The 21,574-nt window shown below is 45.5% G+C and overlaps 2 protein-coding genes and 1 non-coding gene across 5 annotated transcripts in view; 2 read left to right on the top strand and 1 right to left on the bottom strand.

Annotated features, from left to right (window-relative positions):
- Positions 1 to 1,042, bottom strand: part of PARG (poly(ADP-ribose) glycohydrolase) — a 64,078-nt gene extending 63,036 nt beyond the window's left edge. For 2 of the 3 annotated variants that reach the window (XM_074924276.1, XM_074924275.1), the window contains exon 1: positions 589 to 1,042. In XM_074924276.1, coding sequence (XP_074780377.1) covers positions 589 to 760 — 172 coding nt within the window. In that variant the 5' untranslated portion in view covers positions 761 to 1,042. The remainder of the gene's footprint in view (positions 1 to 588) is intronic. The other variant, XM_074924274.1, reaches the window with a different exon arrangement.
- A 102-nt stretch (positions 1,043 to 1,144) lies between these two features.
- On the top strand, positions 1,145 to 20,772 carry TIMM23 (translocase of inner mitochondrial membrane 23). The gene is made up of 7 exons (XM_074924277.1): positions 1,145 to 1,283; positions 1,793 to 1,851; positions 4,239 to 4,332; positions 4,556 to 4,640; positions 6,936 to 6,994; positions 9,610 to 9,720; positions 18,066 to 20,772. Exons 1-7 carry the CDS (start codon positions 1,187 to 1,189, stop codon positions 18,179 to 18,181), a joined length of 621 nt encoding a protein of 206 aa, XP_074780378.1. The 5' UTR covers positions 1,145 to 1,186; the 3' UTR covers positions 18,182 to 20,772.
- LOC141969075 (small nucleolar RNA SNORA74) lies at positions 6,165 to 6,367 on the top strand. The gene has a single exon (XR_012634985.1). It is a non-coding gene; the product is annotated as a small nucleolar RNA SNORA74 (small nucleolar RNA).
- Positions 20,773 to 21,574: the final 802 nt, after the last annotated feature.

Raw genomic sequence — 21,574 nt, 5'->3', positions numbered from 1 at the left:
GATCCTGGACCCAAAGACCTCTCCCCGGGGAACCAAGGCGCGCTGCCCCACACCCCCCACCGGGGCCACGGGACACGCCGGCTCTGGGAAGCCGTTAGAGACGGTTCAAGCCCAGCACTGCAGGGCAGCTCCGGGCAGGCTCCGTGCGCCGGCACAACCGGCCTCTCGCCATTTACCGCTGCCCTCCCCTCAGCGCGCCAGGCGAACGGCGGCCCAGGGGAAGCGCAATCAGCAGCGCAGGGGGAACCGCAGCTCGGCGGAGCCCCGGGTCCGGCCGCCTCCTCCCGCCAAGTCCCAGAGGCGGACGCGGCTCCCGCGGGCCCAGCGGCGCCCGCAGGGGCGGGACGGGGCGGCCGAGGCCGCGGAGCAGCGCTCCGGCCCGGCCTGGGCAGGTTCAGCGCTGCCCAGGCTCCACGGGCAGAGCCGCCACATGCCCCGGCGCCCCGAGACCGCCCAAGCCACCGAAGAAGGGGGACGGGACCCGAGGGACGGGACCCCCGGCGAGCCCCCTCCGCGCTCCCCTAGCCCCGGCGCTCGCCCGGCGGCTCCCCCTGCCCCGGGGAGGGCGCAGCCCCAGCCGATACAAACCTTTGTTCCCCACGGCGGTGGCGGGGCTGCCGCCGCCGGAGCTGCTGCCCCCGGGCCCCTCCTGGCAGGGACCGAGCGGCGGCGGCTGCTCTCCCTGGAAGACGCCGCCAGGGCTGGCGGTGCTCGGCCGGGCTCTCTTCCGAGGGGGGTCCCGCCCGCAGCCCGCACTCATCCTCGGCGGGCCCGCCTCCGCCCGCCCAGCCCGCCTCAGCCGCGCGGGCCCGCCAGCAGCCGCCGGGACCAGGCGGCAGCCGCCCCCAGGGGACGGCGCGACGATGCGGCGGCGGCGCTGCCGGCGGCTCTGCCCCTCCGCATCCTCCGGCCCGCAGCGCCGGGCTCGTCCCGCCGGCTGCCCCCTCGGCGGGAGGCGCGGAGAGAGCGGCGGGGCCGGGGCCGAGCCGCGGGGAGCGAAAGGGGCCGGGAGGTGCCGCCGCTCGCAGCAAAATGGCTCCCGGCCCGCCCCGCCCTCCTCACCATGGCGACCGCGCCCCGCCCCCGCCGGCCGCAGGCGCGCGGGCCGGAAAGCCGCGCGGCGCGACGCGCTTTACGGCGGCGCGCGGAGGTCGTTGTTGCGGCGGGCGCGGGGCCCGGCGGCGCCATGGAGGGCGGCGGCAACTCCAAGGGCACGGGCCTCGGCGGCCTCTTCGGCGCCGGCGGCGTCGGGTACTCCCACGCCGACTTGGCCGGGGTGCCGCGTGAGTACCGGCGCGTAGGGGCGGCCGGCGGGGCCTGCGGCGGCGCCCGCCCTCGGCCCGGCTGGCGGGGCTGGGGGGGTGAGGGGGGGGGTGTCCGCTCCCCGCCAGAGGCGCCGCGCCGGGCTGGGCAGGGCCGCGCCGCGCCGGGCCGGGATGGGCAGGGCCGGGCCGGGCCCTGCGGTGGCGGTGCCGCTCGCGGAAATCAACATGGCGCGGCCTGGGCGAGGGGCCGGGCCGCCCCGCCACAGCGCTTCCTCCGGCTGCTCCTGCCGCGGGGAGGGAGGCGGCGGCCGCTGCTTACGGAGACGGCGCGTCCGTCCCATCCGTGCTGTGCCTGGAGCGCTCCCTGAAAATGGGGGGTTGTCAGTCGCTGTTGTATTTTTTTCAGTTGTGCGGCAGAATTTTCACTGCTTCCACACACCAGGTCTGCCCCCTTTAACTTACTGCATGTGAAATTGCTACGAGGGAAATCGCTGTTAAAGTATTCTTGTTTTGGTTGGTTTTTTCAGTAACTGGAATGAGCCCTTTGTCCCCGTATTTAAACTTGGACCCCAGGTACCTGGTACAGGTGAGAAATCGGCTTGTTTTTCTTATGTTGAACTTGACTCCATTGTTTGTGTGGTCATGTGCAAAGACCTCAAAAACTGCAGTACTGTGCAGTGTGTACAGAAGTCTTGAACTGATGAACAGCAGAAAGGAACTATTTTTTCAGTATTGCTCCTAATAAAAGCTTGCCATGGCATCTAGGACAAGGAAAGCAGTTTTACTGTAAAGGATAGGTCAGACTTGTGTCAATATAAGGCTGCTGCTATTGAAAAGAGGTTTCTCTTCCTACTCTGAGGCGTACAGCCCCAACACACCCTTGCACAGGTTCTGGCATTTTGTCACACCCTTCACAGAGCCCCTTCAATTGGTGAGAGCAGTGAGGAACTCTCCACTCCTTTGATGGATTTGCTTTCTGCACTGTGATGAGTTTGATCAGTTTACAGAGGTGTTCAGACCTGATACAGGCTTTGTCATCATGTCTGCTGTCATCACAGCAGCAGCGAATTTCACCCCTTTCCTCATGTCATTTCTCAGCTGAAAGGAGACCATCATGAAGCAGAGTTTTCTGTTTTATTCTACAGAACAATGTACCTATCATACTTACAGAGCTTAATATTAGTTAACATAACATGATGGCCCATGGGCCACAGTAAGGAAAATAAAATAATTTAAAATCCTGTAATGTTTTCCTTTCTCAGCAATATTAACTATAGCTGAAAAGGTTTAAGTTAATCCAATAAGGATGCATGTCAGTGATTTTATTTTGTTAGTATTTTCTATGTATTTATATATATAAACCTCTGAGTGCAGTTCTGGGGGCTGTTTTTGTATTTCTCTTTTGCTAGGAGCTCTTGTAGTCAAGATTACAACATGACATTCCCATAATGGTGGAAAACAGGGGATACGTCTTTGAAGTAGATTTACCAGCATGGTCAAAAAAATGTTGAGGGATCTTTTAGACCTCTTCTGAAAATACCCTCAGAAGTTCTCTTATTAGGTAGTATGGGATATCTGGGAACACAGAATCGTAGATCAGTTTGGGTTGGGAGGGACCTTAAAGCCCATCCTGTCCCACCCCCTGCCCCGGGCAGGGCCACCTTCCCCCAGCCCAGGTTGCCCAAAGCCCCGTCCAACCTGGCCTTGAGCCCTGCCAGGGAGGGGGCAGCCACAGCTGCTCTGGGCAGCCTGTGCCAGGGCCTCACCCCCTCACAGGGGAGAATTTCTTCCTTCTGTCTAATGTAAATCTCCCCTCTTTCAATTTAAAACCATCACCCATCATCCTACCCTACACCCCCTGATCAAGAGTCCCTCCCCACCTTTCCTGTAGCCCCTTTAAGTACTGGAACTAGTGTACACACTGAATTTCTCCAAATACACAGTTACAGGGAAGATAAAAACCGTGTTATATGTTCTGTTTATTGATAAAGTATTCACGATTTTAGAAGTTGTGTAGTTTTTATGTATTGCCATTCACATTTAGTGCTAAGTACGGACTAAGGAAACCCCTTAGAATGCAGTTACTTGAGCCTGCAGTTGTTGTGTCGTATATCAGTTAAACAGAGGGTAACTAATACTGTGACTGGAAAGCACAGAAGCATAAAGAGAGATCTTACTGGTTTAGCACCGTATCAGCACCTGGTGCATCTTGTCAGTGTCTCATATTGGAAAAGTGCTTTGGCACCCACCTTACCCCTGCACATATACTGGTTACCAACCCATTTCTGTTACTTTTTAAACCAATCTGTTCTATGAGAACGCAAGCCTGTCAGTGTAGGAGAAAAATGCACAAGAAAAATACCAACCTCGCATATTTCATGCCTGACCATCACTAGTTTTGAAAGTGTCCCTGGCTTTTTTGTGTGTCTTCAAAATAGGTCACTGATTTCACCGCAAGGAAATACTTCTTTTCTGGTACAAAGGCAGTTTTTCTTTAGCGTCAGGGTAATGGGAAACCTTAATGCATTACTGCATCAGTACAGGTTGCTCAGTGAGGAGATGGTGCTGCATAATCAGAAAACAGGAAGATTTTTAGAGGACAGGAAGTGTTGTATTGCCTGCTGCAAGATGTAATAAATAATTAAGCAAATAGTCATTTAAAAAAAACAACAACAACAACCCACACAACATGAATTCCTTGGCTACCTGGTGTAATTTATGAAAAGATAGGACAGCTAGGAAAAAATAAGTTCACAGACAGTTTTATCTTTCGAAAATCTTTTTTCATTCTTCTTAAAGTATACACGTAGGATATTCCATCTCTGAGCTAGTATAGACAACAGTTTTCCAGAAACACTGGTCGTGTCTGTCTTTTCACTGTACAGATTAAAGGAAAAAAAATTAACATGGCCTACATTTTGAAGCAGGTACACTTGGAAAATACAAAAACATGTTTGTTTTGTTTTTCTGCAGGATACAGATGAGTTTATCTTGCCCACAGGAGCCAACAAAACTAGAGGCAGATTTGAGCTGGCTTTTTTTACCATTGGAGGATGTTGTATGACAGGTGGGTGGTTGTGGTTTTCACTTTTCCCAGCTCTCCAGGTGATACCTACGTACTGCAGTAATTGTCGAGACTGTAAATGTCTTGTTCTGCAGTCTCTTCTTACATAAACAGCTGCTTGACTTCAATCTATACGCTGAAGTCCATTCTCAGTATTTGCTTCTAGTATTGTTCTTTTTGTTCCTCTTTCTTCTTAAAAAGTAATAACTGATATTGTGCTAACTAGGGGCAGCATTTGGTGCTCTGAATGGTTTGCGACTTGGCTTGAAGGAGACACAGAATATGGCGTGGTCAAAACCTAGAAATGTACAGTAAGTGTTTCATCTCAGAAAAGTACGCCTTAGTAACAAGAGTTGTTTCTTCCATCTTATACAAGGTTAGATCTGAATATACTGCAAAAATAAATGTGTCTTTAGTGAGGACAAAGGAGAGTCAGTGTTTGTCTTCATCAAGTTATGAAATATTTTGAGTTAGAATGATGTTCAGTTCAAGCTTTTTGCTTTTCATACAGTGACAATTGGTATGTCCTCTGACTTAACCTTAAATATTTGAGATTAAATTGCTACTTTGATGTTTACTAGAAATCTACTTTGCAGTCAAAACAGTGTTTTTTGTATGTTGAAATATTCCCAGGAGCAGCACAGTTTGCTTTGAGCTATTTTTTTGCAGTCACTTACCTGGGAGTGAGTTCTCTCTTCTTTCCCAAACTTTTCAAAACCTGAAAGAGATTAAAATGCAGAAATGGGGCCTGCCTGGATTTGCATTGGGGATGACATTGGTGTGTGCTGCTGAGCAAGTGTTGCAGGGTGGAAGTTGTTCTAGGTTACAGCGACCATGAACACCCGTGGCATTCCCAGGTTTTCGCCTTACCTGATTGTTTGAAAGAATTCAGTAAAGATAGGGACACATTTTCCTCTGGCACTGTGCTTCTCCTTCTAGAATTATTTGAAGTTTTCTTACAGTTATGTCTAAACTGAAGTGCTTGTGAAGGAGACATGGTAAACTAGAAGAGTGAAATAACTGGAGGAATCCATTTTCACTCCCCTGATACTTTGGAAAAAGGGAATTTTATAGTAGGAGTTTAATATTTCCTAGTACAGTTTGTACTGGCTCTGCTCCTTTTTAAATTCTGTTTCTGTACTCTTCATCCCCTTTTTTTTACCATCTCTAGAGTTAGAACCAAAATATTCCCCACTATAATTATGACTCTTCCATAATGTTCTAGATGCACAGAATTGTATTTATGTATTCAGAATGAGCTGAGTCAGACAAAGCCGTATTTTGTAGTGCAGACTTTGATGGGTCGAGCCCAGCAGGTGGCAGGCAGTGCACATGCTGCCCTTAGTCCTCGCCCTTCAGGGGAAAGCCCTGTTGAAGGTCACTCCCTTGAAACAGTTTATTAAGTTCCATGTTTTCCTAATCAGATACAGGGAAGACACTTGCCTAGATAGATTTCATTCAAATTTATCCTTAATGTACACATACATTTAGTTTTATTAGTAATTTGAATTTTGCTGTTAATCCCCTGTCATCAGATCTCAGTATGTCACAATTATTAAAATTACGAATTTTCTCATCCATTCAGAATCGATGTAATATTAACAAAATTGGGGGTAGGGTGTAATTAGGGGAGATTGTCAGTACCCTAGCCTCTTGGATTTTTTTCTCTTGTTTCGAAATGAAGTTTTTCCATTACTGTTCAGTTCATTACCTGACCATATTCAGTGATGGCCTGCGTTTCCTCCTAAATAAAATTATAAAAAGGGAAAAATAGTGGAAAATGAACTCAAATCAGAAGGAACATAATGTGTGACGCTTTAAATGCTAAACTAAATTCCAGTGGTAGTCAACTGTCCAGAGCAGTACTGCGCCTGTGATAGTGTTACCCTGCTGGGAGATAAAGCTCAGTCATTTCTTCTGGCTGCTGTTGTCACCGTTCTGGAGGCGGCTGATGCCAAAAAGGAATGGCCTTGTGCTTCCCTGAGAGCGCGCTAAAGATTTGCTCTGCCTCTTTAGTGCTAGTCTGGAAGCATACATTCAGAAATATTTTACCTTTTGTTGAGTACTAAAGTTTGACAAATGGAAGTGCAAAAGATTTCTTCTTTTCTTCCGGACTTGCTTTAGTTCCGACTTGGTTTTAATACCCAGATCGTTTGTTCGGGCATCACCACGCTCCTGCCACAGGGCTCCTGTGTTCCCTGCACCCTCTAGAAGAGCACTCTGGGTTTCTTGGGGGCCTTTTGCCCAGTTAGGTCAGCACAGGTGTATCAGTCATTCTCAGTAGCTGTTGTGTAGTCACCACCTAAGGAGCACTTATCACTTATCAGGGTTAGAAAGTCATTTGAAGGGAAGAGATTGGATTCTTGCTAAGTGGCAAGTTTGACTTGAAAAGAGGAAAAGATTTTCTTAAGACTTGACTAATTTTGCCTTCAGTATTGCCTGCGTTACTATTCGTAGCATGTAACAGAGGAGATGATGTGTGCTTTTCCTTACTGTGTTGAAGGTGTTTTGATTCCCTATTGCAGTTTTATTAATCAAATGTACACCCTGAACACATTACACCTACGGTCATAAACACTTTTTATACCTTTTTAACTCCCTTATAGAATTCTAAATATGGTGACAAGGCAAGGAGCGCTATGGGCTAACACTCTGGGATCTCTGGGTAAGTGAACTTGGTATTTTGTAGGGAAAACAATTTAAAGATGTAACTGTTTGATGGGAGAATTTTCTCTGAATTTTGGAAAAACTGCAGGGTTTTTTTCTTTGGGACATGAAGGCATTTCAGTAGACACTGAAAAGGAAATTAAAGGCCAAAAAAGGATTTGAAGCATAAGTAGCCGAAAGCCTGTAATTAAACCCCCAAATTTTTAGTATATTACAAACAAGAACTTTAGCTATGGAATAACAGGAACAACTGAAAATCATAGATAATGCTTACTTGTTAATAAATGCCAGTTAATTCACAACTTAAGGCAAAAATTCTAATTGAATACTTCTGAAATAACTTTAATAACCTAAGAAGAGTCTCAGTGGTCATGTGAGCAACTGCCAGATGTCTTTTTCCAGTTAAGAGTCAACAAAATGCTTATCTGTAGAAGAGATGTGATAGTGACTACAAAGATTTACCCTTTTATGGTGGTAGCTTAGCTAGCAAAATCACATATGATACCAACCACTTTAAATCTGAACATTGCTCATAACTAATATGGGTTAGAAAAAAAGGAAAATTATCAAAAGCCTGATAATTGATGATTTGTGAGAAAAACTTCTCACAATGTGAGATGTGTAAGAAAAACTTCTGTGGACTGAGGTTTGGGTGGAGAGGGGGCCCAGGAAATAAAATCACATCAGTTGCCTTGGGAAAACAACTTCAGATGATTTAATAAAAGTCAGTGAAATAACTAATGCCCTAGAGAATAAAAGCACTTTGGCTCCTCCCCTCCCCCAATCTTAAAAGACCTAAAGGTGCTCAGTTACTGTGGAAGGAGAAATCCAGAACCGATGAAATGACTTGCAAGATTAATCATAGAACTCATCGCCCAACAAAGTGGTAATAGAAGAGAAATTAGCAATATTTAAAAGAGAGATCGCATCATGTTATAAACCACTTCGCATATATTTGAATTTTGAAAAATGCATCAAACTGTTGGGTTTGTTCCCTTTTGTTTCAGTCTTAGTTCTAAAGAGTAGATTAGCCTGTCATGTAGCTCAGACATCAGCTTTTGAGGCATAATGCAGAGGTCACGGTTAGGGAGGGGATTCTGAACTACAGTGGGAATGGCACTTTTCATACGAGGTGCATATTGCCTGCTGAGATTGATGGTGGTTTGGTTTTTTTCTCTTTTCATTTTCTTTTCTAAATCTAATCAAAACATGCCTGCAAACTGAGATGCAGGCACACTGCAGTTCAAGGTTCCAGGTTAAGTGACACATTAACAGGTTTTTTCAGCTGTGTTTGAAGAAAGATTACTCAGGAAAATGTTTGTGCATTCCAGTAACGTTATTTTTCTTATAAAATACAACCTCCCAAGTCACAGAGTGAGGCAGAACTTGATATTTTTGGATTTGATACAGCTCTGCCTGGTCCTAGCTACCAGAGAAATTACTTTCAAGGAGCTGAAGTATTTTTGTATCTTCTTTCACTTGTGCAGCATTTCTGTACCTCAAACACTCCTTTTGTCACTACTGACGATTTTTGTCATTCTGTTCCTGAACAAGGGTAGCAACATCTGTGTTAAACTATTTTAAAAATTGTTGTGGAATTCAGCTTTTCCTTCCCCTCATTGCTAATACTACGTGCTACTAAGACAAGGTAAAACACCACTGCCTGTGCTGAATGGAGGAAGATGCTGCTGTTAACTCATCAGCATTAATATGGTTGCTTAAGAAGGATTTGCCTGCTTTTCAGCAGAAGTAAAGATTTCAAATTCTTGGAGGACAAGGGATGAATTAAAGTGGCATGGTGTCTTTATCACTTTAAAAGGAGGACATACTCTACTGTTCTTTGTCGGCATGAAATGTGATTGTATCATGAGGGGTGAGGATGCGGGTGCCTTCTCCCTTCATCAGATTGCATAGATTATATATGCATCCTTGATAACAGCCTGTGCATTTCTCTTGCTAATCTTTTCCAGGACAGTCCTCCAAGTTCTCCCAAAGCAAAAGGTCCTCTGGGGACAAAGTTTTCACATGCAGGCAGAGGTGAAGCAGCTGTCGATGTCAAATCCCAAGCAATCTGATAGTCATTTATAAGGGAAATGTAGCTCATTGTACTTCAGCCCTTGATGACACGATCTCAATGCTGCATTTAACTTGCATTTTACATCAGTCACACGTGGGCAACCATTTTCTCTGCTACCTAGAAAGTGTTGACTTTAGTTTCATGCCATCACAGAAGGCAGTATAAAGGTTGCCAGTGCAAAGCTAAGCCCTCAAAAATTTTTTAAACTAATTTGAACTAGCAAAATGGTCTTAAACTTAAGTCAGTGCTTCATATGATGTACTTACCATGTCTTGAGGCAATACTAGATGTTATGAGGAATGCTGCTTTATAACCAAACTACAGCTAGAGAAAGAAAAATCTGTAAAACAGAAATAGGTCTGGAAAAAAACACCAAAGATGGGGTTTTGCAGATGATTCTTCACCTTTAAATAAACAGAAAATCTGTGCTTCAGGAGCATCATCTAAATAGTTACACTGAGCCTGGATTCCAAGTCTTGTGTCTCAGAGAATGGGAGTTTTAACTTGGATTTTTTTAATACGTTTTTCTTTCCCAGCTCTACTTTACAGTGCATTCGGAGTCATCATTGAAAAAACACGAGGTGCAGAAGATGACCTGAACACCATAGCTGCTGGAACCTTGACAGGAATGCTATACAAAAGCACTGGTAGAGCAAAATGTTTCTAATTTTCCTTTTCTTGTAGTTATTAGTATTGTCATTACTCTCACTAAATACTGTCCTGCTCTGAAAATTGGCTCTGTAAAAATAGTACACTAGGAACTAAAACCTGTTAGTTCAATATCCCCCAACCCACACATTGTTTTTCACACAGCTGAGACCACTTAAGGAAAACTTGCACTTAAAAAAAAAAATCCAGCTGAATTTAACCGGATTCTTTCCAACTTGACTGGGACTAACAATAATCATGAGAGCCAAGTTATGTCTGTTATATATACACACTGAATAAACACTGAGATGTTTACTCAGATTTATAGTGAGATTGTAGAAAATACACACCCAGCTCATTTTTAGCCATGTTTTTCAGGTATAGCAGGAATAAAACCACTAGTTTCTAAAGTCCCTGAGTGGATGCAGGGAACGACCTTCCAGAGTGAAGGGGGACAGGGGAAGAATACACAGAACACAGCTTCACTGCATCAGGATGAAACTTACTACAAGTGATTCCTGTCACAGTACCTGGAGCTACAAAAAGCTACACATGGAGAGAAACTGGTAGATTTATGAAGTTATTACTTAGCTGTTTGTGAAACTTGTCTTGTGGTAGGACTCTAGTCTTTGCATAGTGGTCAAAACCAACAGTGTTATTTGAGAACAGCACGGATTTAAGGTTAGTTTGCTGATGCATACCCATTTGTTTGCAGAAGAGAGGGTCTGAGCTTCATCAGCAAAACGCCTGTTAACACATATTCCAAGCTCAACATTTGGAGGGATTTTTTTTTTTTTTTTTTTTTTTTTTTTTTTTAGAGGGCTGCTGGGTACCACAAACTGACGTTACCACAGGATAAAAAGTCTTGAGTACCTTGATAAAGGTTTGGCTATGATTCACCTGTATTTTACTCATGACATACTTCTAGAATTAACCTGTGTACTTTTATATATTTAACTGAGCCTCAGTGTCTTAGAAGTGTTCCTGAATGCCAGCTTTATATATGGGGCAAAACAGTTTGAGAAGTCATACTTTCCTGTTGGCCTAGAATAATTGGCTTGAGCAGCCTTCATAAATACTAGCTTGTGCACTTAACCTTGCAAGAGCACATAGCTCTCTTGTAATCAATTACTTATTTGGGATTTCATGAGTGATATGAGAGATTACTGACAGCAGCTGGATAGGGTAACAGTGTAGAAATCTAACATTTTTTGTAGGAAGTTACTAAGAAGGAGAACTGCCATCTTACACTCCAGCAGAAGCTTCCCCCTTACCTTTCAGAAGTACAGAGCTGGCATTATGTGTAATCCTTTTTTGGCACAGGGCAACCGTGGATAACTACTCCAGTCACACGCACAGTCATCTGACACTTCTTACCAGAGCACAGTGAGACTTCTGTTTTGTAACGTAAGATCTACTGACCTGATAGTAGCACTGATAAGGGTGAATGTAGTCAGTAAGTCTGTGTTCATTACAGTATTATATTTCAAGTATGTCATGCATATGAACCCTAGTGCACAGAAACTCAAAAGAAATATATTTTTCACCATGTGCAGGAAACTTGAGATTCACAGTAGACCTTAAAGCGCAAGGATTAGTTCTGGGAGTTAAAGATGATACTTGCATCTTTTTGAAGAATTTCATTCCAGTCTTATTTTCCTTTTTTTCCTTTCATGCTCTGTTCCTCTTGCTGCTTCTCCCATGCTTCCTCTTCTGTCATCTTGTACCAGAATGCCCTTCCTAATTCCGCAGGGTAAAGCTTCCCTCTAAGTTAGGCCTTTACCCAGCATCAATATATATTTACCTAAAAAAATCTTGAATATTTAAACCATATGCAAATGTTCAGTTCACATCTGTGACATATATCAAGATGGTAATCATTTCCTGTGTTACGCAGAATACCATGCTGTGTTGGCATTAAAAAAGGAACATTTGAAAGCCGTCAGGGACATTTCTGTTACAAACCCCATATTTTAGTGTTGGCTGAAAGCTCCCACAAACACGCCATTTCAGATCAAGGCTGTTCTGTAATACACAAAGGGTGGATACAGAGTTGGGAGGCAGTGCTGTTCAGTTACTCAGTTTGCCCACTTCCATCATTCCCATTTTGTAAAGAGATCAGGAACATACTTCAGAAGAAACTGTATGAAGTACAGCAGGTTTTTTTATTGTGACTTTCTGGGCGATGTTTAAATGTACTGATGGAAAAAAATCACATCAGCAGCCCTGCTGCACTGAAAAATACTTGTGTACACCACAAAGCCTAGCTTGAATTTCTGAGACAAATTATTCAGCCTTTGCTGAGGGGGATGAGTGGACTGGAAAAAAATAGTGGGAAACTTTTTGAAGACTGAGATTTGTTGCCCGAAACTGGTCCCCGTTTTCACAGTTCGTCCTTGCAGAAACGTTAATGATTACCAAAACACCAGCAGTCAATCAAAAAGGCTTTGCAAAACGAGCAAGTTCTAAAGCCACTAGACTGTGAGCATTTTTGTGCAAGGCCACTTAACACACAGCTTGTGTGTGAGAAGGTAAGGGAACATTAAAAAGTCTTTGAAAGGACTCTGGAAGTTCAGCCCCTCTGTGTTCACTGGAAGTGGCATGAAGTCACTGAAAGTCCCACATGCGAGCAACTTAAGCACTTAAGCCCCCAAGGCTCCTGATGGTCCTCCCTGGAGTGAGTCAGATACTGTTAATTTTCCATTATAAATGGAGTGTTCGATGGAATCCATCTCAGCATCCCACGTGGCTTAGGTTAACAGAGCTTGGATTGAGTTTGAGAGTAAAACCCATTTGAGGAGCTTTGAAACGGTGTAAGAGTCAAGCCCTTTGACCAAAGTGATCGCTAGCTTTCACATTTATTTGAAATGAAATACCAAGATTACTTACTAGGTTTTAGCCCAAATGTAGCAGTGTGAGGATGGGATTAACTAGACTTGCAACTTGATGGAAGCTGCATTTTGAGCTCACAACCTGAGCTGAATGTTCTGGATAGAAGTTGAACACCGGGTGAAGGAAAACCATACGTAATAGAAATGTTGTTGCAGCTTGGTAAATCCTGTTTGAGTTTTGCTAAAAAGGAGCCTGATATCCTAAGTCCACAAGGATGGCTTTTCCATTTAATAAGATATTCAATTTCAAGCAGAGGCAGAAATTAAGATCTGTTAAGCCAGGTTTTTTCTGATAAATGTTACAAAGCACAAATACTAACATACCTTAAAACTGTCTAGACCTCTTGCATGAATTTTTCACCTCTTTTCTAAATCAAAACATCTTTATTTTGTTTTCTCATGATTGTCTTAGTCTCCAAAAGTAGCAAAAAATAAGAATGATGATTGTCACTGTGCACTGTGTCACTGTTACTCCCTCCCACCATGAAAATGCACATGGTTCCAGCCATGTCACAAAGGTGCAGCTAGCTGAGGATCTTACACTCCTTAAGCACGCAGGGTTGATCACGCAGGAAAAAGATACTGAGCTAGGTGGGACTTCGGTCGGAGCCAGCGTGACAGCCATTAATTTCTCATTGAAATTCCTGACAGAGACTTCAGTAAGCAAGAAGGTAAATAACCTTTACCCCTTATCTGAGGGTTGTACAGGGTGTAGATCTTCTTAGGCGAATTTTTTTTTCCCATCTTGAGGTTGGGGAAAACAGGAAGAAAAATAAAGCAATGCTTTGGATAAACTAAATTATTTCATTGTAATTCTGTACAGGAGGAACCCAGTACTAGATAGAGCATCTCATGCCTTTTGCAGAGTAGATGTTACATAATTTGGGGTAAAACAGCCTGTGTCTGAAAGGAAAGGAATTGCACTCTAGCAATAGCTGAAGGGAGTAGTTGTCATTTTAAGACCTCAGAACACAACTCTGAAATGTCAATACATTATTAATTAATTAAGAAGGGCTGAATGTTTTATTGCCAGCAGTAAAGTCTGTCCAGAATGTGACGTTCAGTGGGTAGGAGTTGAGGGGCAGGTGTGTTAGCTAGGTACTTGAGATATAAAAGCCTCTTTGCTTTGGGCTCAATTTGTGTTTTTCTTTGGGCCAGGCAGGGTTTTGGGTTTTTTCCTTGTTTCTGTTTGATGGGGAGGAGGAAAGAGGAGCTTTTTGCAGACTGATGTAGATACGGCCCTGAGATATCTTAATTTTCTGCATTATTTGAAGAAAAGCAAGTAAAAGATTTGCTTCTGAACTTTGAAGTTCAGAGCTGTCGGGCTTTGTAGAAATTAAGAACCTCTGTTAAAACCTTCATTTAGTGTAACAGGTCTATAGGACTATTAATCCTGTGGAGTTTAGTGAAACGATTTCGTTTCAGGGCTGAAATAAGAAAGGTAAGGGCAAACTACAGGCAGGCACTACAGGTAGTAGCTTGTTGAGGCTTTCTTTGTTACTAGAGGGCTAATATGGAAGAATCGGCATGGCCCCTGGCAGCAGTGGTGCTGCCTGCTGCCCAGCTCTGCTAAGCAGAACAGTGAACCAGGTTCTCGGTGCAGCAGGGGTTGGCAGGGTTCTTGCTGCCATTTACAACAGCTGAAGTTGTCTCCTGTCGGTTGGGTGCTGCTGCGTTCATTCAGTGAGAAAACAGGGAATTTTAGTCATGTTTGCAAAGTAAGTTGAACAGCTCTGATACTTACAAACTTTTACATTAAATTGTAAATTCTTACTGTTTTTCAAATTTACCCTTCACACCACAGTAACTACAGGAAATTTTCCCTGTTTCAAGCTTTGTTGTTTCAGTATTTTAACTACAATACTGTTTTAGCTGCAGCAGTTATGAAAGTGGAACATGCTTTTCTGGAATGTACCTTGTTGCCAAAAAGAAGTTTTTCAGTTTTCTCAGTAATTTCTGTACCCACAGACTGTGCCCACACTTAAAAGATTTCATAAAATGACCCCCGTGGAGCAGCAGGAGGAAGCCTTTTGAATTTTCTGTTGACATAGGACCACCCACAGATGTTCAAACAAACAGTGTGCCTGGTGGTTCAGGGGCCTGGTTAGCTACCACTGGGCTTGAATTTTGAGAAAAACTGAGGTTGCCTTGTGCATTTGAAAAGTCAAGCCCTCTAAACCATTTAAAAATATTTTTGTTCCTGGAAGCCCCAAAGGAAGAGGAACTGTTTTCATTCTGAGTATCTGAGAGAGAGAGTAGAAGACACAAAACTAGTTACAACTTAACTATGATGCTTCTTTTACAACTTAACTATTACACTTCTTTTGGCATAAATATGTGGGTTTGGGTTTTCAGTTAAGGTATTTCTGATGGTTGCTGTTGGATGGTTCTTGCTTTAAACATCCCAGGATAGTGGGGTAACATTCTGAAAATAGAGACAGTGAGGTCCCAAATGGAAAATCTCACGTTACGCCGTATAAATTCTCGTTTAGAGAGCATCAGGTACATCTTTGGAAACCCACAGCAGCTTCTCAACTATTGTGCAAGTTGCCCGATCTCAAAATACCAGTTTTCAGAAATGTCTGTCAGCTTGGACTCTTAAGTTATCTTACTCGGCCATGCAAGATTAGGGGCTTATGACCGTGTTTCTAGCAGGGTTTATCAAGGCAGACTTGGTATCAGAGGCTCACAGAGAGTGATGGCAGAGGAGGGGTGGGAACTTGTTCTATCATGCAAACACAGCTGGGATGGGAATGGAGAATTTTATGGGGTTTTTAAACAAGGTGATCTTCTCAGAGGGCTTAACATTCCCTGCCCAGCAACCAGGCTGCATTCTACAGTGCATTACTGTTTGATGTCTGCCACAGACCTGGAGGTATTTACTCAAATGCAAATCTAACCAGTTAGGGAAAGGAAAGTTTTTTTCTCTCCCTTTTTTTGTAATTACTGTGGATAGTTCAGAAACTAGGTGCGACTGCTACGAAACAAGTTAATGGTAAAATTTTGTAGCAGAGCTATAGAGAACCTGGTAAGAAACATTTCTTACATGTTTTCTTCCTGGACTTTTTCTAGCTCAGTCATGCAGCTGTAGCAACTGCAAAAGTTTAGCTCCTGTTTATGAAACAGACTTGTACTGAAACAGCTTCTCCAGCAAAGTCCCTAAGTTGTCTGCAAGACCAACAGATGGCTTTAGGCCCAGTGGCTGGCACTTTGTAAGTGGACTCAGAGCTGCCACCATCACTTGGCCGACCTCAGCACATGAAAATACTAACACTTGTCTGTATTAGGGTCAGCATGTCCCAGCAGCACTGTGTCCAGGGCTGCATGGATGCTAGAAAGCAGCTCAGCTAGCCAAATTAAACTTCTCTTGTACAACCCTAACTCCCCAGAATCTGGAACCAGGCTTGGTCAGCCTTTAACGTACCTTTCTTCCATCAGAAGCATAGTATTTTAAGGAACAAGGAGAGGAACTGAGCCTGGGGGCTGAGGGAAGAGTCTCCAGGAGTGATCGTGGCTCTGTACTGCGTTGCACGCCCAGGCTGCTCTGCATTCCCTGCGTTTCCCTGTACCCCAGAACAGTTAAGAGCCCTCTGTGGAGATTTCTTCTGTGAGCATTTGCTTCCTAATATAAAAAGTAGAAAATCAAGCTCTCTAATGTTTCATTCATTTTTCCCAAAAGTCACGAGGGGTTAGTATTTTTAGAGATTTTCTCAAATATTTGTTTCACAGAAAGTGTCTTTTAAATTTCGCCTGTGGCTTTTTGCCAGAAGCTGCTGGCACAGGGTTACTTCTGTGTGTACCCAGCTGCAACCCCTTCATGTGAAAAGCTTTTTGTGCCACAAAACTCAGGATGAATTATCAAAAATAGAAGTCTACATTCGCATTCCTAAATCCTGGTTGTGGCACATGGGTGCGTCATCAGTATGGCTTTCCTTAGAGCTGTTGGGTTCTCAACAGCGAACTCGGGCTCATATCCCAGAAAACCCTTGAATCCTCACAGCTGCTCTGGCAATGACATTCTAGAAGCTACGGCTAGACATGACTTCTAGTACCAAGTCCAACTTCTGCTATCACTTCTGCAGTTTCTTGTTTTCATTACGTGCCTGGGCAATGGGAGTGGGTTCAGCAGCTAAAATGAAACCCATTTGATCTTGCAGCCTGGGCAAGGCAGTCTCAGTCTAACTGACGCCAACAGCTTTTGCCCCAGTAAAGCCTAAATGCAATTGTGTGAGACAACTTTATGACGTGCGATGGAGGGAAAAAAAAATAAATCACTGATTAGTGAGATGCATTTCTTTTCAAGTTTGAGGAACCTGAATTCCAGTGTCAAGTTCTACCAATAAAGCAGGCAGGGTTTATCTGGCTGTAGGCAGAAACTGGCCTTGTTCTATACACTGCACACATGATCTGACTTGCTTTGGCTGGGATTGGTAAACATTGCAGAACCAAACTCGGTGAGTCTTGCGAGTGTTGAGGGTCACCCTCGCAGTGTTCCTGGGCATTTGTAGCACACTCTGGGAGCTTCACTAAGGCATTTGGTACCACTGAGGAACAGAAGCAGCTGCTGTTTAGTAAAAGCAACAGAAGTCTCTACTTCTGCCCCTGTCCATCGCAACCCTCAGGGGTGGGAGGGAGTTGTGATGCCATCTGACTCCGAGCTCCAGCCAGGTGTGCTGCCTGCTGCTGTCAGCCAGACCTGCCCTGTGTTGTTACCTTCACAACTTGCAGAAGCTTCAAGTCTTGAGTGGGCAGTTCAAAAATATCTATATTTTTAATCACCTATGTGACTCAGTTTTTGCCATTGCAAGATGATAATTTTGAAGATAGTAAGAGTACAGAAAGTTGTTCTATGTATGTCCTGGTAAATTCTTTCTAGTTCATGCCTTTCATCTTTTTATTTTTTTCCAAAGGGCTTTACAGTTCCCAAGGCACAAAGGCAGTGTGCCGTCTGCCTGATGGCCCTCATGAATCTGGTGCTCAAGGTCATGTCCACATCAGCTGCTGTTGTGTCCACCTGTTTCCCTCCTGCCCTTTCTCCTTCCTCCCAAACCTAGTTACCACAACTGACATCCTAAATGGAGGAGAACTTGAAGCAGGAAGAGATGATCTCTTTCCGTAAACACCTGCCCTGAGGACAGGTGCAGAGGATAATGTAGGAAAACCCATCTTTGCTTTGAATATTCTGTAGTGGCTCACTCGGGCAGCAGTGCTGATGGTTTGAGGGGGAGTTGTACCAGCAGAATTAGTGTCAGGATCAGAAATGACCTTTCTTGAGCCTGCTGGTAGGTTTGAGTAGGTAGAATTAGCACAGGTACCCTTTCTGAAAAGTTACTCAAAAAAGAAAAACTGCGTTTTATTGAGATTCCTCTGGATTTGAACAGCTGATTGGAAGTTGCTGGAGCTGACCATATCTTCAGACACAACTTTAATGGGTTTTAATCTGTTTTCTGCAGGTGGTGTGCGTGGGATAGCACGAGGTGGTGTCGCAGGGCTGACGCTGACTGGCCTCTACGCTCTCTATAACAACTGGGAGCACCTGAAGGGCTCCCTGGCCCGGCAGTCCCTGTGAGCAGGGCAGCCCCTGAGCAGGGCAGCCCCTGAGCAGGGCAGCCCCCGGGGGACGCAGGGCAGCCCCCGGGGGACGAAGGACACACTTGACCATCACGGAGCAGAGCAGCTGCGAGATCTGCCCGGCGCCCCTCCCTATTTTATTTACAATTAGTGTGAAACCGAAGAAGCTACGCTGGGAGGAACCTCTTGACACCATGTAGCTGGACTGGCCCTTTCCTTCCCACCAGCCAGTTGCTGGAGAGGCAGCAATATTTGTCGGACCTGCAAGTGAACAAAGTGGCCACCGAGATAGCACCTCCCTGACACGCTCAGCAGGTAGCCCTGGGCCAGAGCTACGAGGCTGCTGGCGTTCCACAGCTGCACCCGTGGCTACCAGGTTACCAGGTAATGAAGTCTGTGACCACAGAGCTCCTCGGTGCAGGCTGCCGGCGTGCAGCCCCCGCCCGGAGGAGCAAGGGCCCAGGGCAGGGCGAGTTGTCCTGACAGCGGGGGGTGAGCTGTGCAGAGGGACATGGTCATCAATAAAGAGGGTGGTACTGACAGTCTTTCTGTGCTTTGCTGTTCCTACTGCTGATAAGACAAAAATGTGCTGCATCCAGGGACTTACAGTTTTGTTTTGAAGGACCCGTGTGATAGAATCCTGTGGGAGTTAGTGGGTGGGGGGAAGTGAACCAACAGGCTGATTGTCTCCTGATGCGAGGTGACGGCGAGTACCAGGGCTCAGCTCCACTCCCTTATTTGCTCTAATAAATAAGGAACTGGTTGTTTGCGGAGGAGGTACAATTGTTGTTGCAGAACAGCTGCCACTGGATTATCAAAACACTTGAGTGCTCCAGGATCTCAGAACTTTTTTGGCCAACAGTTAGAAACCAAACAATATCAATAATCCTCTCATTACTTATTACAGGAGTTTTAATCAGTGACAAGCTTTCTTCCCCAAGTAACATTTTTAAGTTATTGGCAGAATGAAGAGATGGGATGAACCTACACTGTCTCCAGTGTTAAAATTAAACCACGTACCAAGCATTGTTTGCAGATAAATTAAACAGGAAGTTGGGAATTAGTTCAGTAATTGCATAACAGCTCATTCCTTTAGTTTTTAAATAGTCTGTGAACAATTACGCAGGTCTGAGACAGTGCAAAGGCAGGGCGAGGGATAAACAAGAAACTTCGGAGTAGATAACAATACAAAACAAGAGTTTGCTTTACTTGAATTCTTCCCACTGAGACAGCTCATAACTATGTTGCGCTCGAGAAAATAGAGACAGAAAAAAACAGTAAAGGGCATAGCTCTTACCTTCCTCTGAGAAGAAATTCAGCTTTGTTCAAAGGGAAGTATCTTTAAGAGGAGGGTACCTCTGAGCCTGGCTTTTTATAGAGCAGGAGCTAAGGAGCCTTCATGGCTGAACACCATTAGCTTTGCTGGGTACCAGCTCAGAGTAGATGCTTTATGCCAGCACTTAACTAGATGGAGCATGAAGGAAAGAGCAGGGTCTTTTCTCACCTGCATTGTAAATGCTGTGTCTTGTTCAGCCTTTTGTCCCACTGCCTTTGAGTGGGCTGCCTCTTACTTTTGTGGTGTCAGGGCCAGACCTTCTAGCATGCATTTTTTTGAGGACCATGCCACCAAAGAGACTGTCCTACCCACAGGCTGCAGAAAGGTGGCAGAGGCACCAGTTGCTCGGTGCTGGTGGGGGGGGACATCAGGAAAACGTGTGCAGTTCCTTCCTGAGCTGTTTTTTTTTTCCCCACAGTGGCACAGGTGAGTTCCTCCCTGCCCGTGTTTCTTTGTCACTGCTGCAGGCTTGGCAGTGCTGGATGAGTAGCACATGAGGGGCTGGTGGTGGCCGAACGTGTCTCAGTTTTGCTAGAGACGTTTTCAGGACTGAAATACTACCCAGGAGGTCTCTGCCCCTAATTGAAGTGGGAAAGCTGTGAAGCTTTCTTCCTTTAGGTGCACTGGAGATACTGTAGGCACAAGCTTTTGTAAGTTCAAAGTTGCCACAACCTCAAGGCTAGGCTGACTCTTGAGACAGTTCGGCATGTTATCTGGTCTGCAATAACCTCAGATTGCCTGGAATTGCTTACCTCGGGGGCAGAGCCGAGGGCACTTTTGTGAGATGGCCGTTTCTGGGGCTGTTAAAGCTTTGGTTCATAACCTGTTTGTGTGATTCATAGCTTCATGTAGGAGTGATCCCCAGCTTGAGCTATGAAATACAAGAGCGAGGGAGGTGACTGTGGAGTACAGAGAACATCTTTCTGATGTCCTATGTCAGGACTTGCTGCGTTTGCAATTTGATGGTGAACGATCAATATGAAGTTGCTACTTAAAGCTGTGACCAGAAGTGTATCCAAGTTCAGTAGGAATAAAAAGAAGAAAAATTTAAGTTGCAAAACAGGCTTTGGCAAGTTGTAGCCCTCCCACGCAGCATTACACGTGAGCACAAGAGGCCTCGGCCATCTTGGAGAGGTGTTTTATCCTCTTGCATGTGGCATCTGGTTTTGGTGATGGGTCTGTGACAGCTTTCCACGCTGTGGCAGCAAGGAGGGAGCCTGAGGTATAATTAAAGCTTTTTGAATCTTGTAAAACTGCTCTTGTGTAGTCTTTGGCACAGAGAAGGGCAATGTCACCGTTCCCTGTTGGCAGGTGACTTCCCTTACAGCAGGGGTTATTTATTGAAAAATCACTAGCACGTGGTAGGAGCCTCCAGCTTCCTCAGCGCAGCAGAAGCTGCTTTTGAAAAGAGGAGGGAAATGGCTGCAAGGGCAGAAAAAATGATCCCGTGTTCAGAGCTTGTTTCCTCTGACCTAACCTGGGACTGAAAAAGGTGGGGGAGAAGTCCTTTTTTGTGCTTTAACAGGTTACCCCTGTGCTTAGTAAGTTCTAGCCGGGGAATGGGCGTGTTTTAGAAGGAGCTTTGTATGGTCTGTGAGTATTGGCCTGTGCTGGGCGCCGCAGGGACACCGAAGGGGGCTGCGGCCCCTCCTGGTACTTCCACGGCACCATCAGTGTGCTCCGGGGGGCCTCTCAGCCCCTGCCCGCCCTCTGCCCCCACCCTGGGGGCTCCTGGCACGGCAGCAGAGGAGCCCCGGGAGCCAGGGGAGCCCCCGGAGCAGCCGCGGGCAGGGCAGGGCCCTGCTGCCGGCCCTGACACACCTGCAGGGGCTCGTCCTGGCTCCCTGCGTGGCAGACAGGCCGTGGCCGTTGCTCTTGGCTCCGGAGCTGGGCCCTTCCCTGCCTGCCCACAGCAGCCCTTGGGGCCCGCTCCCACCCCTGGAGAGAGCCGTAGAGCCCCACGCTCTCACGGATAGTAACAGAAACTCAGCTGCGGGAGGAGTGGGAGGTAACTGCTCCAGCTCCACAGGGAGGGAGAGAATTCAGCCTTTTGGA

The sequence above is a fragment of the Athene noctua genome, chromosome 21 (genome assembly GCF_965140245.1).
Source record: "Athene noctua chromosome 21, bAthNoc1.hap1.1, whole genome shotgun sequence".
In the NCBI taxonomy this organism is placed as follows: Eukaryota; Metazoa; Chordata; class Aves; order Strigiformes; family Strigidae; genus Athene; species Athene noctua.
Note: the sequence above shows the minus strand (reverse complement) of the source record. Positions and strands in the feature narration are given on the sequence as shown.

What these genes read in the sequence shown, in the direction of transcription:
- TIMM23 (XM_074924277.1), top strand. Translation starts at nt 1,187, where the DNA reads ATGGAGGGCGGCGGCAACTCCAAGGGCACGGGCCTCGGCGGCCTCTTC. An exon ending in TGGAGGATGTTGTATGACAG is followed by an intron (nt 4,333 to 4,555) that starts GTGGGTGGTTGT and finishes TGTGCTAACTAG; the next exon opens with GGGCAGCATTTGGTGCTCTG. An exon ending in TAACACTCTGGGATCTCTGG is followed by an intron (nt 6,995 to 9,609) that starts GTAAGTGAACTT and finishes TTTCTTTCCCAG; the next exon opens with CTCTACTTTACAGTGCATTC.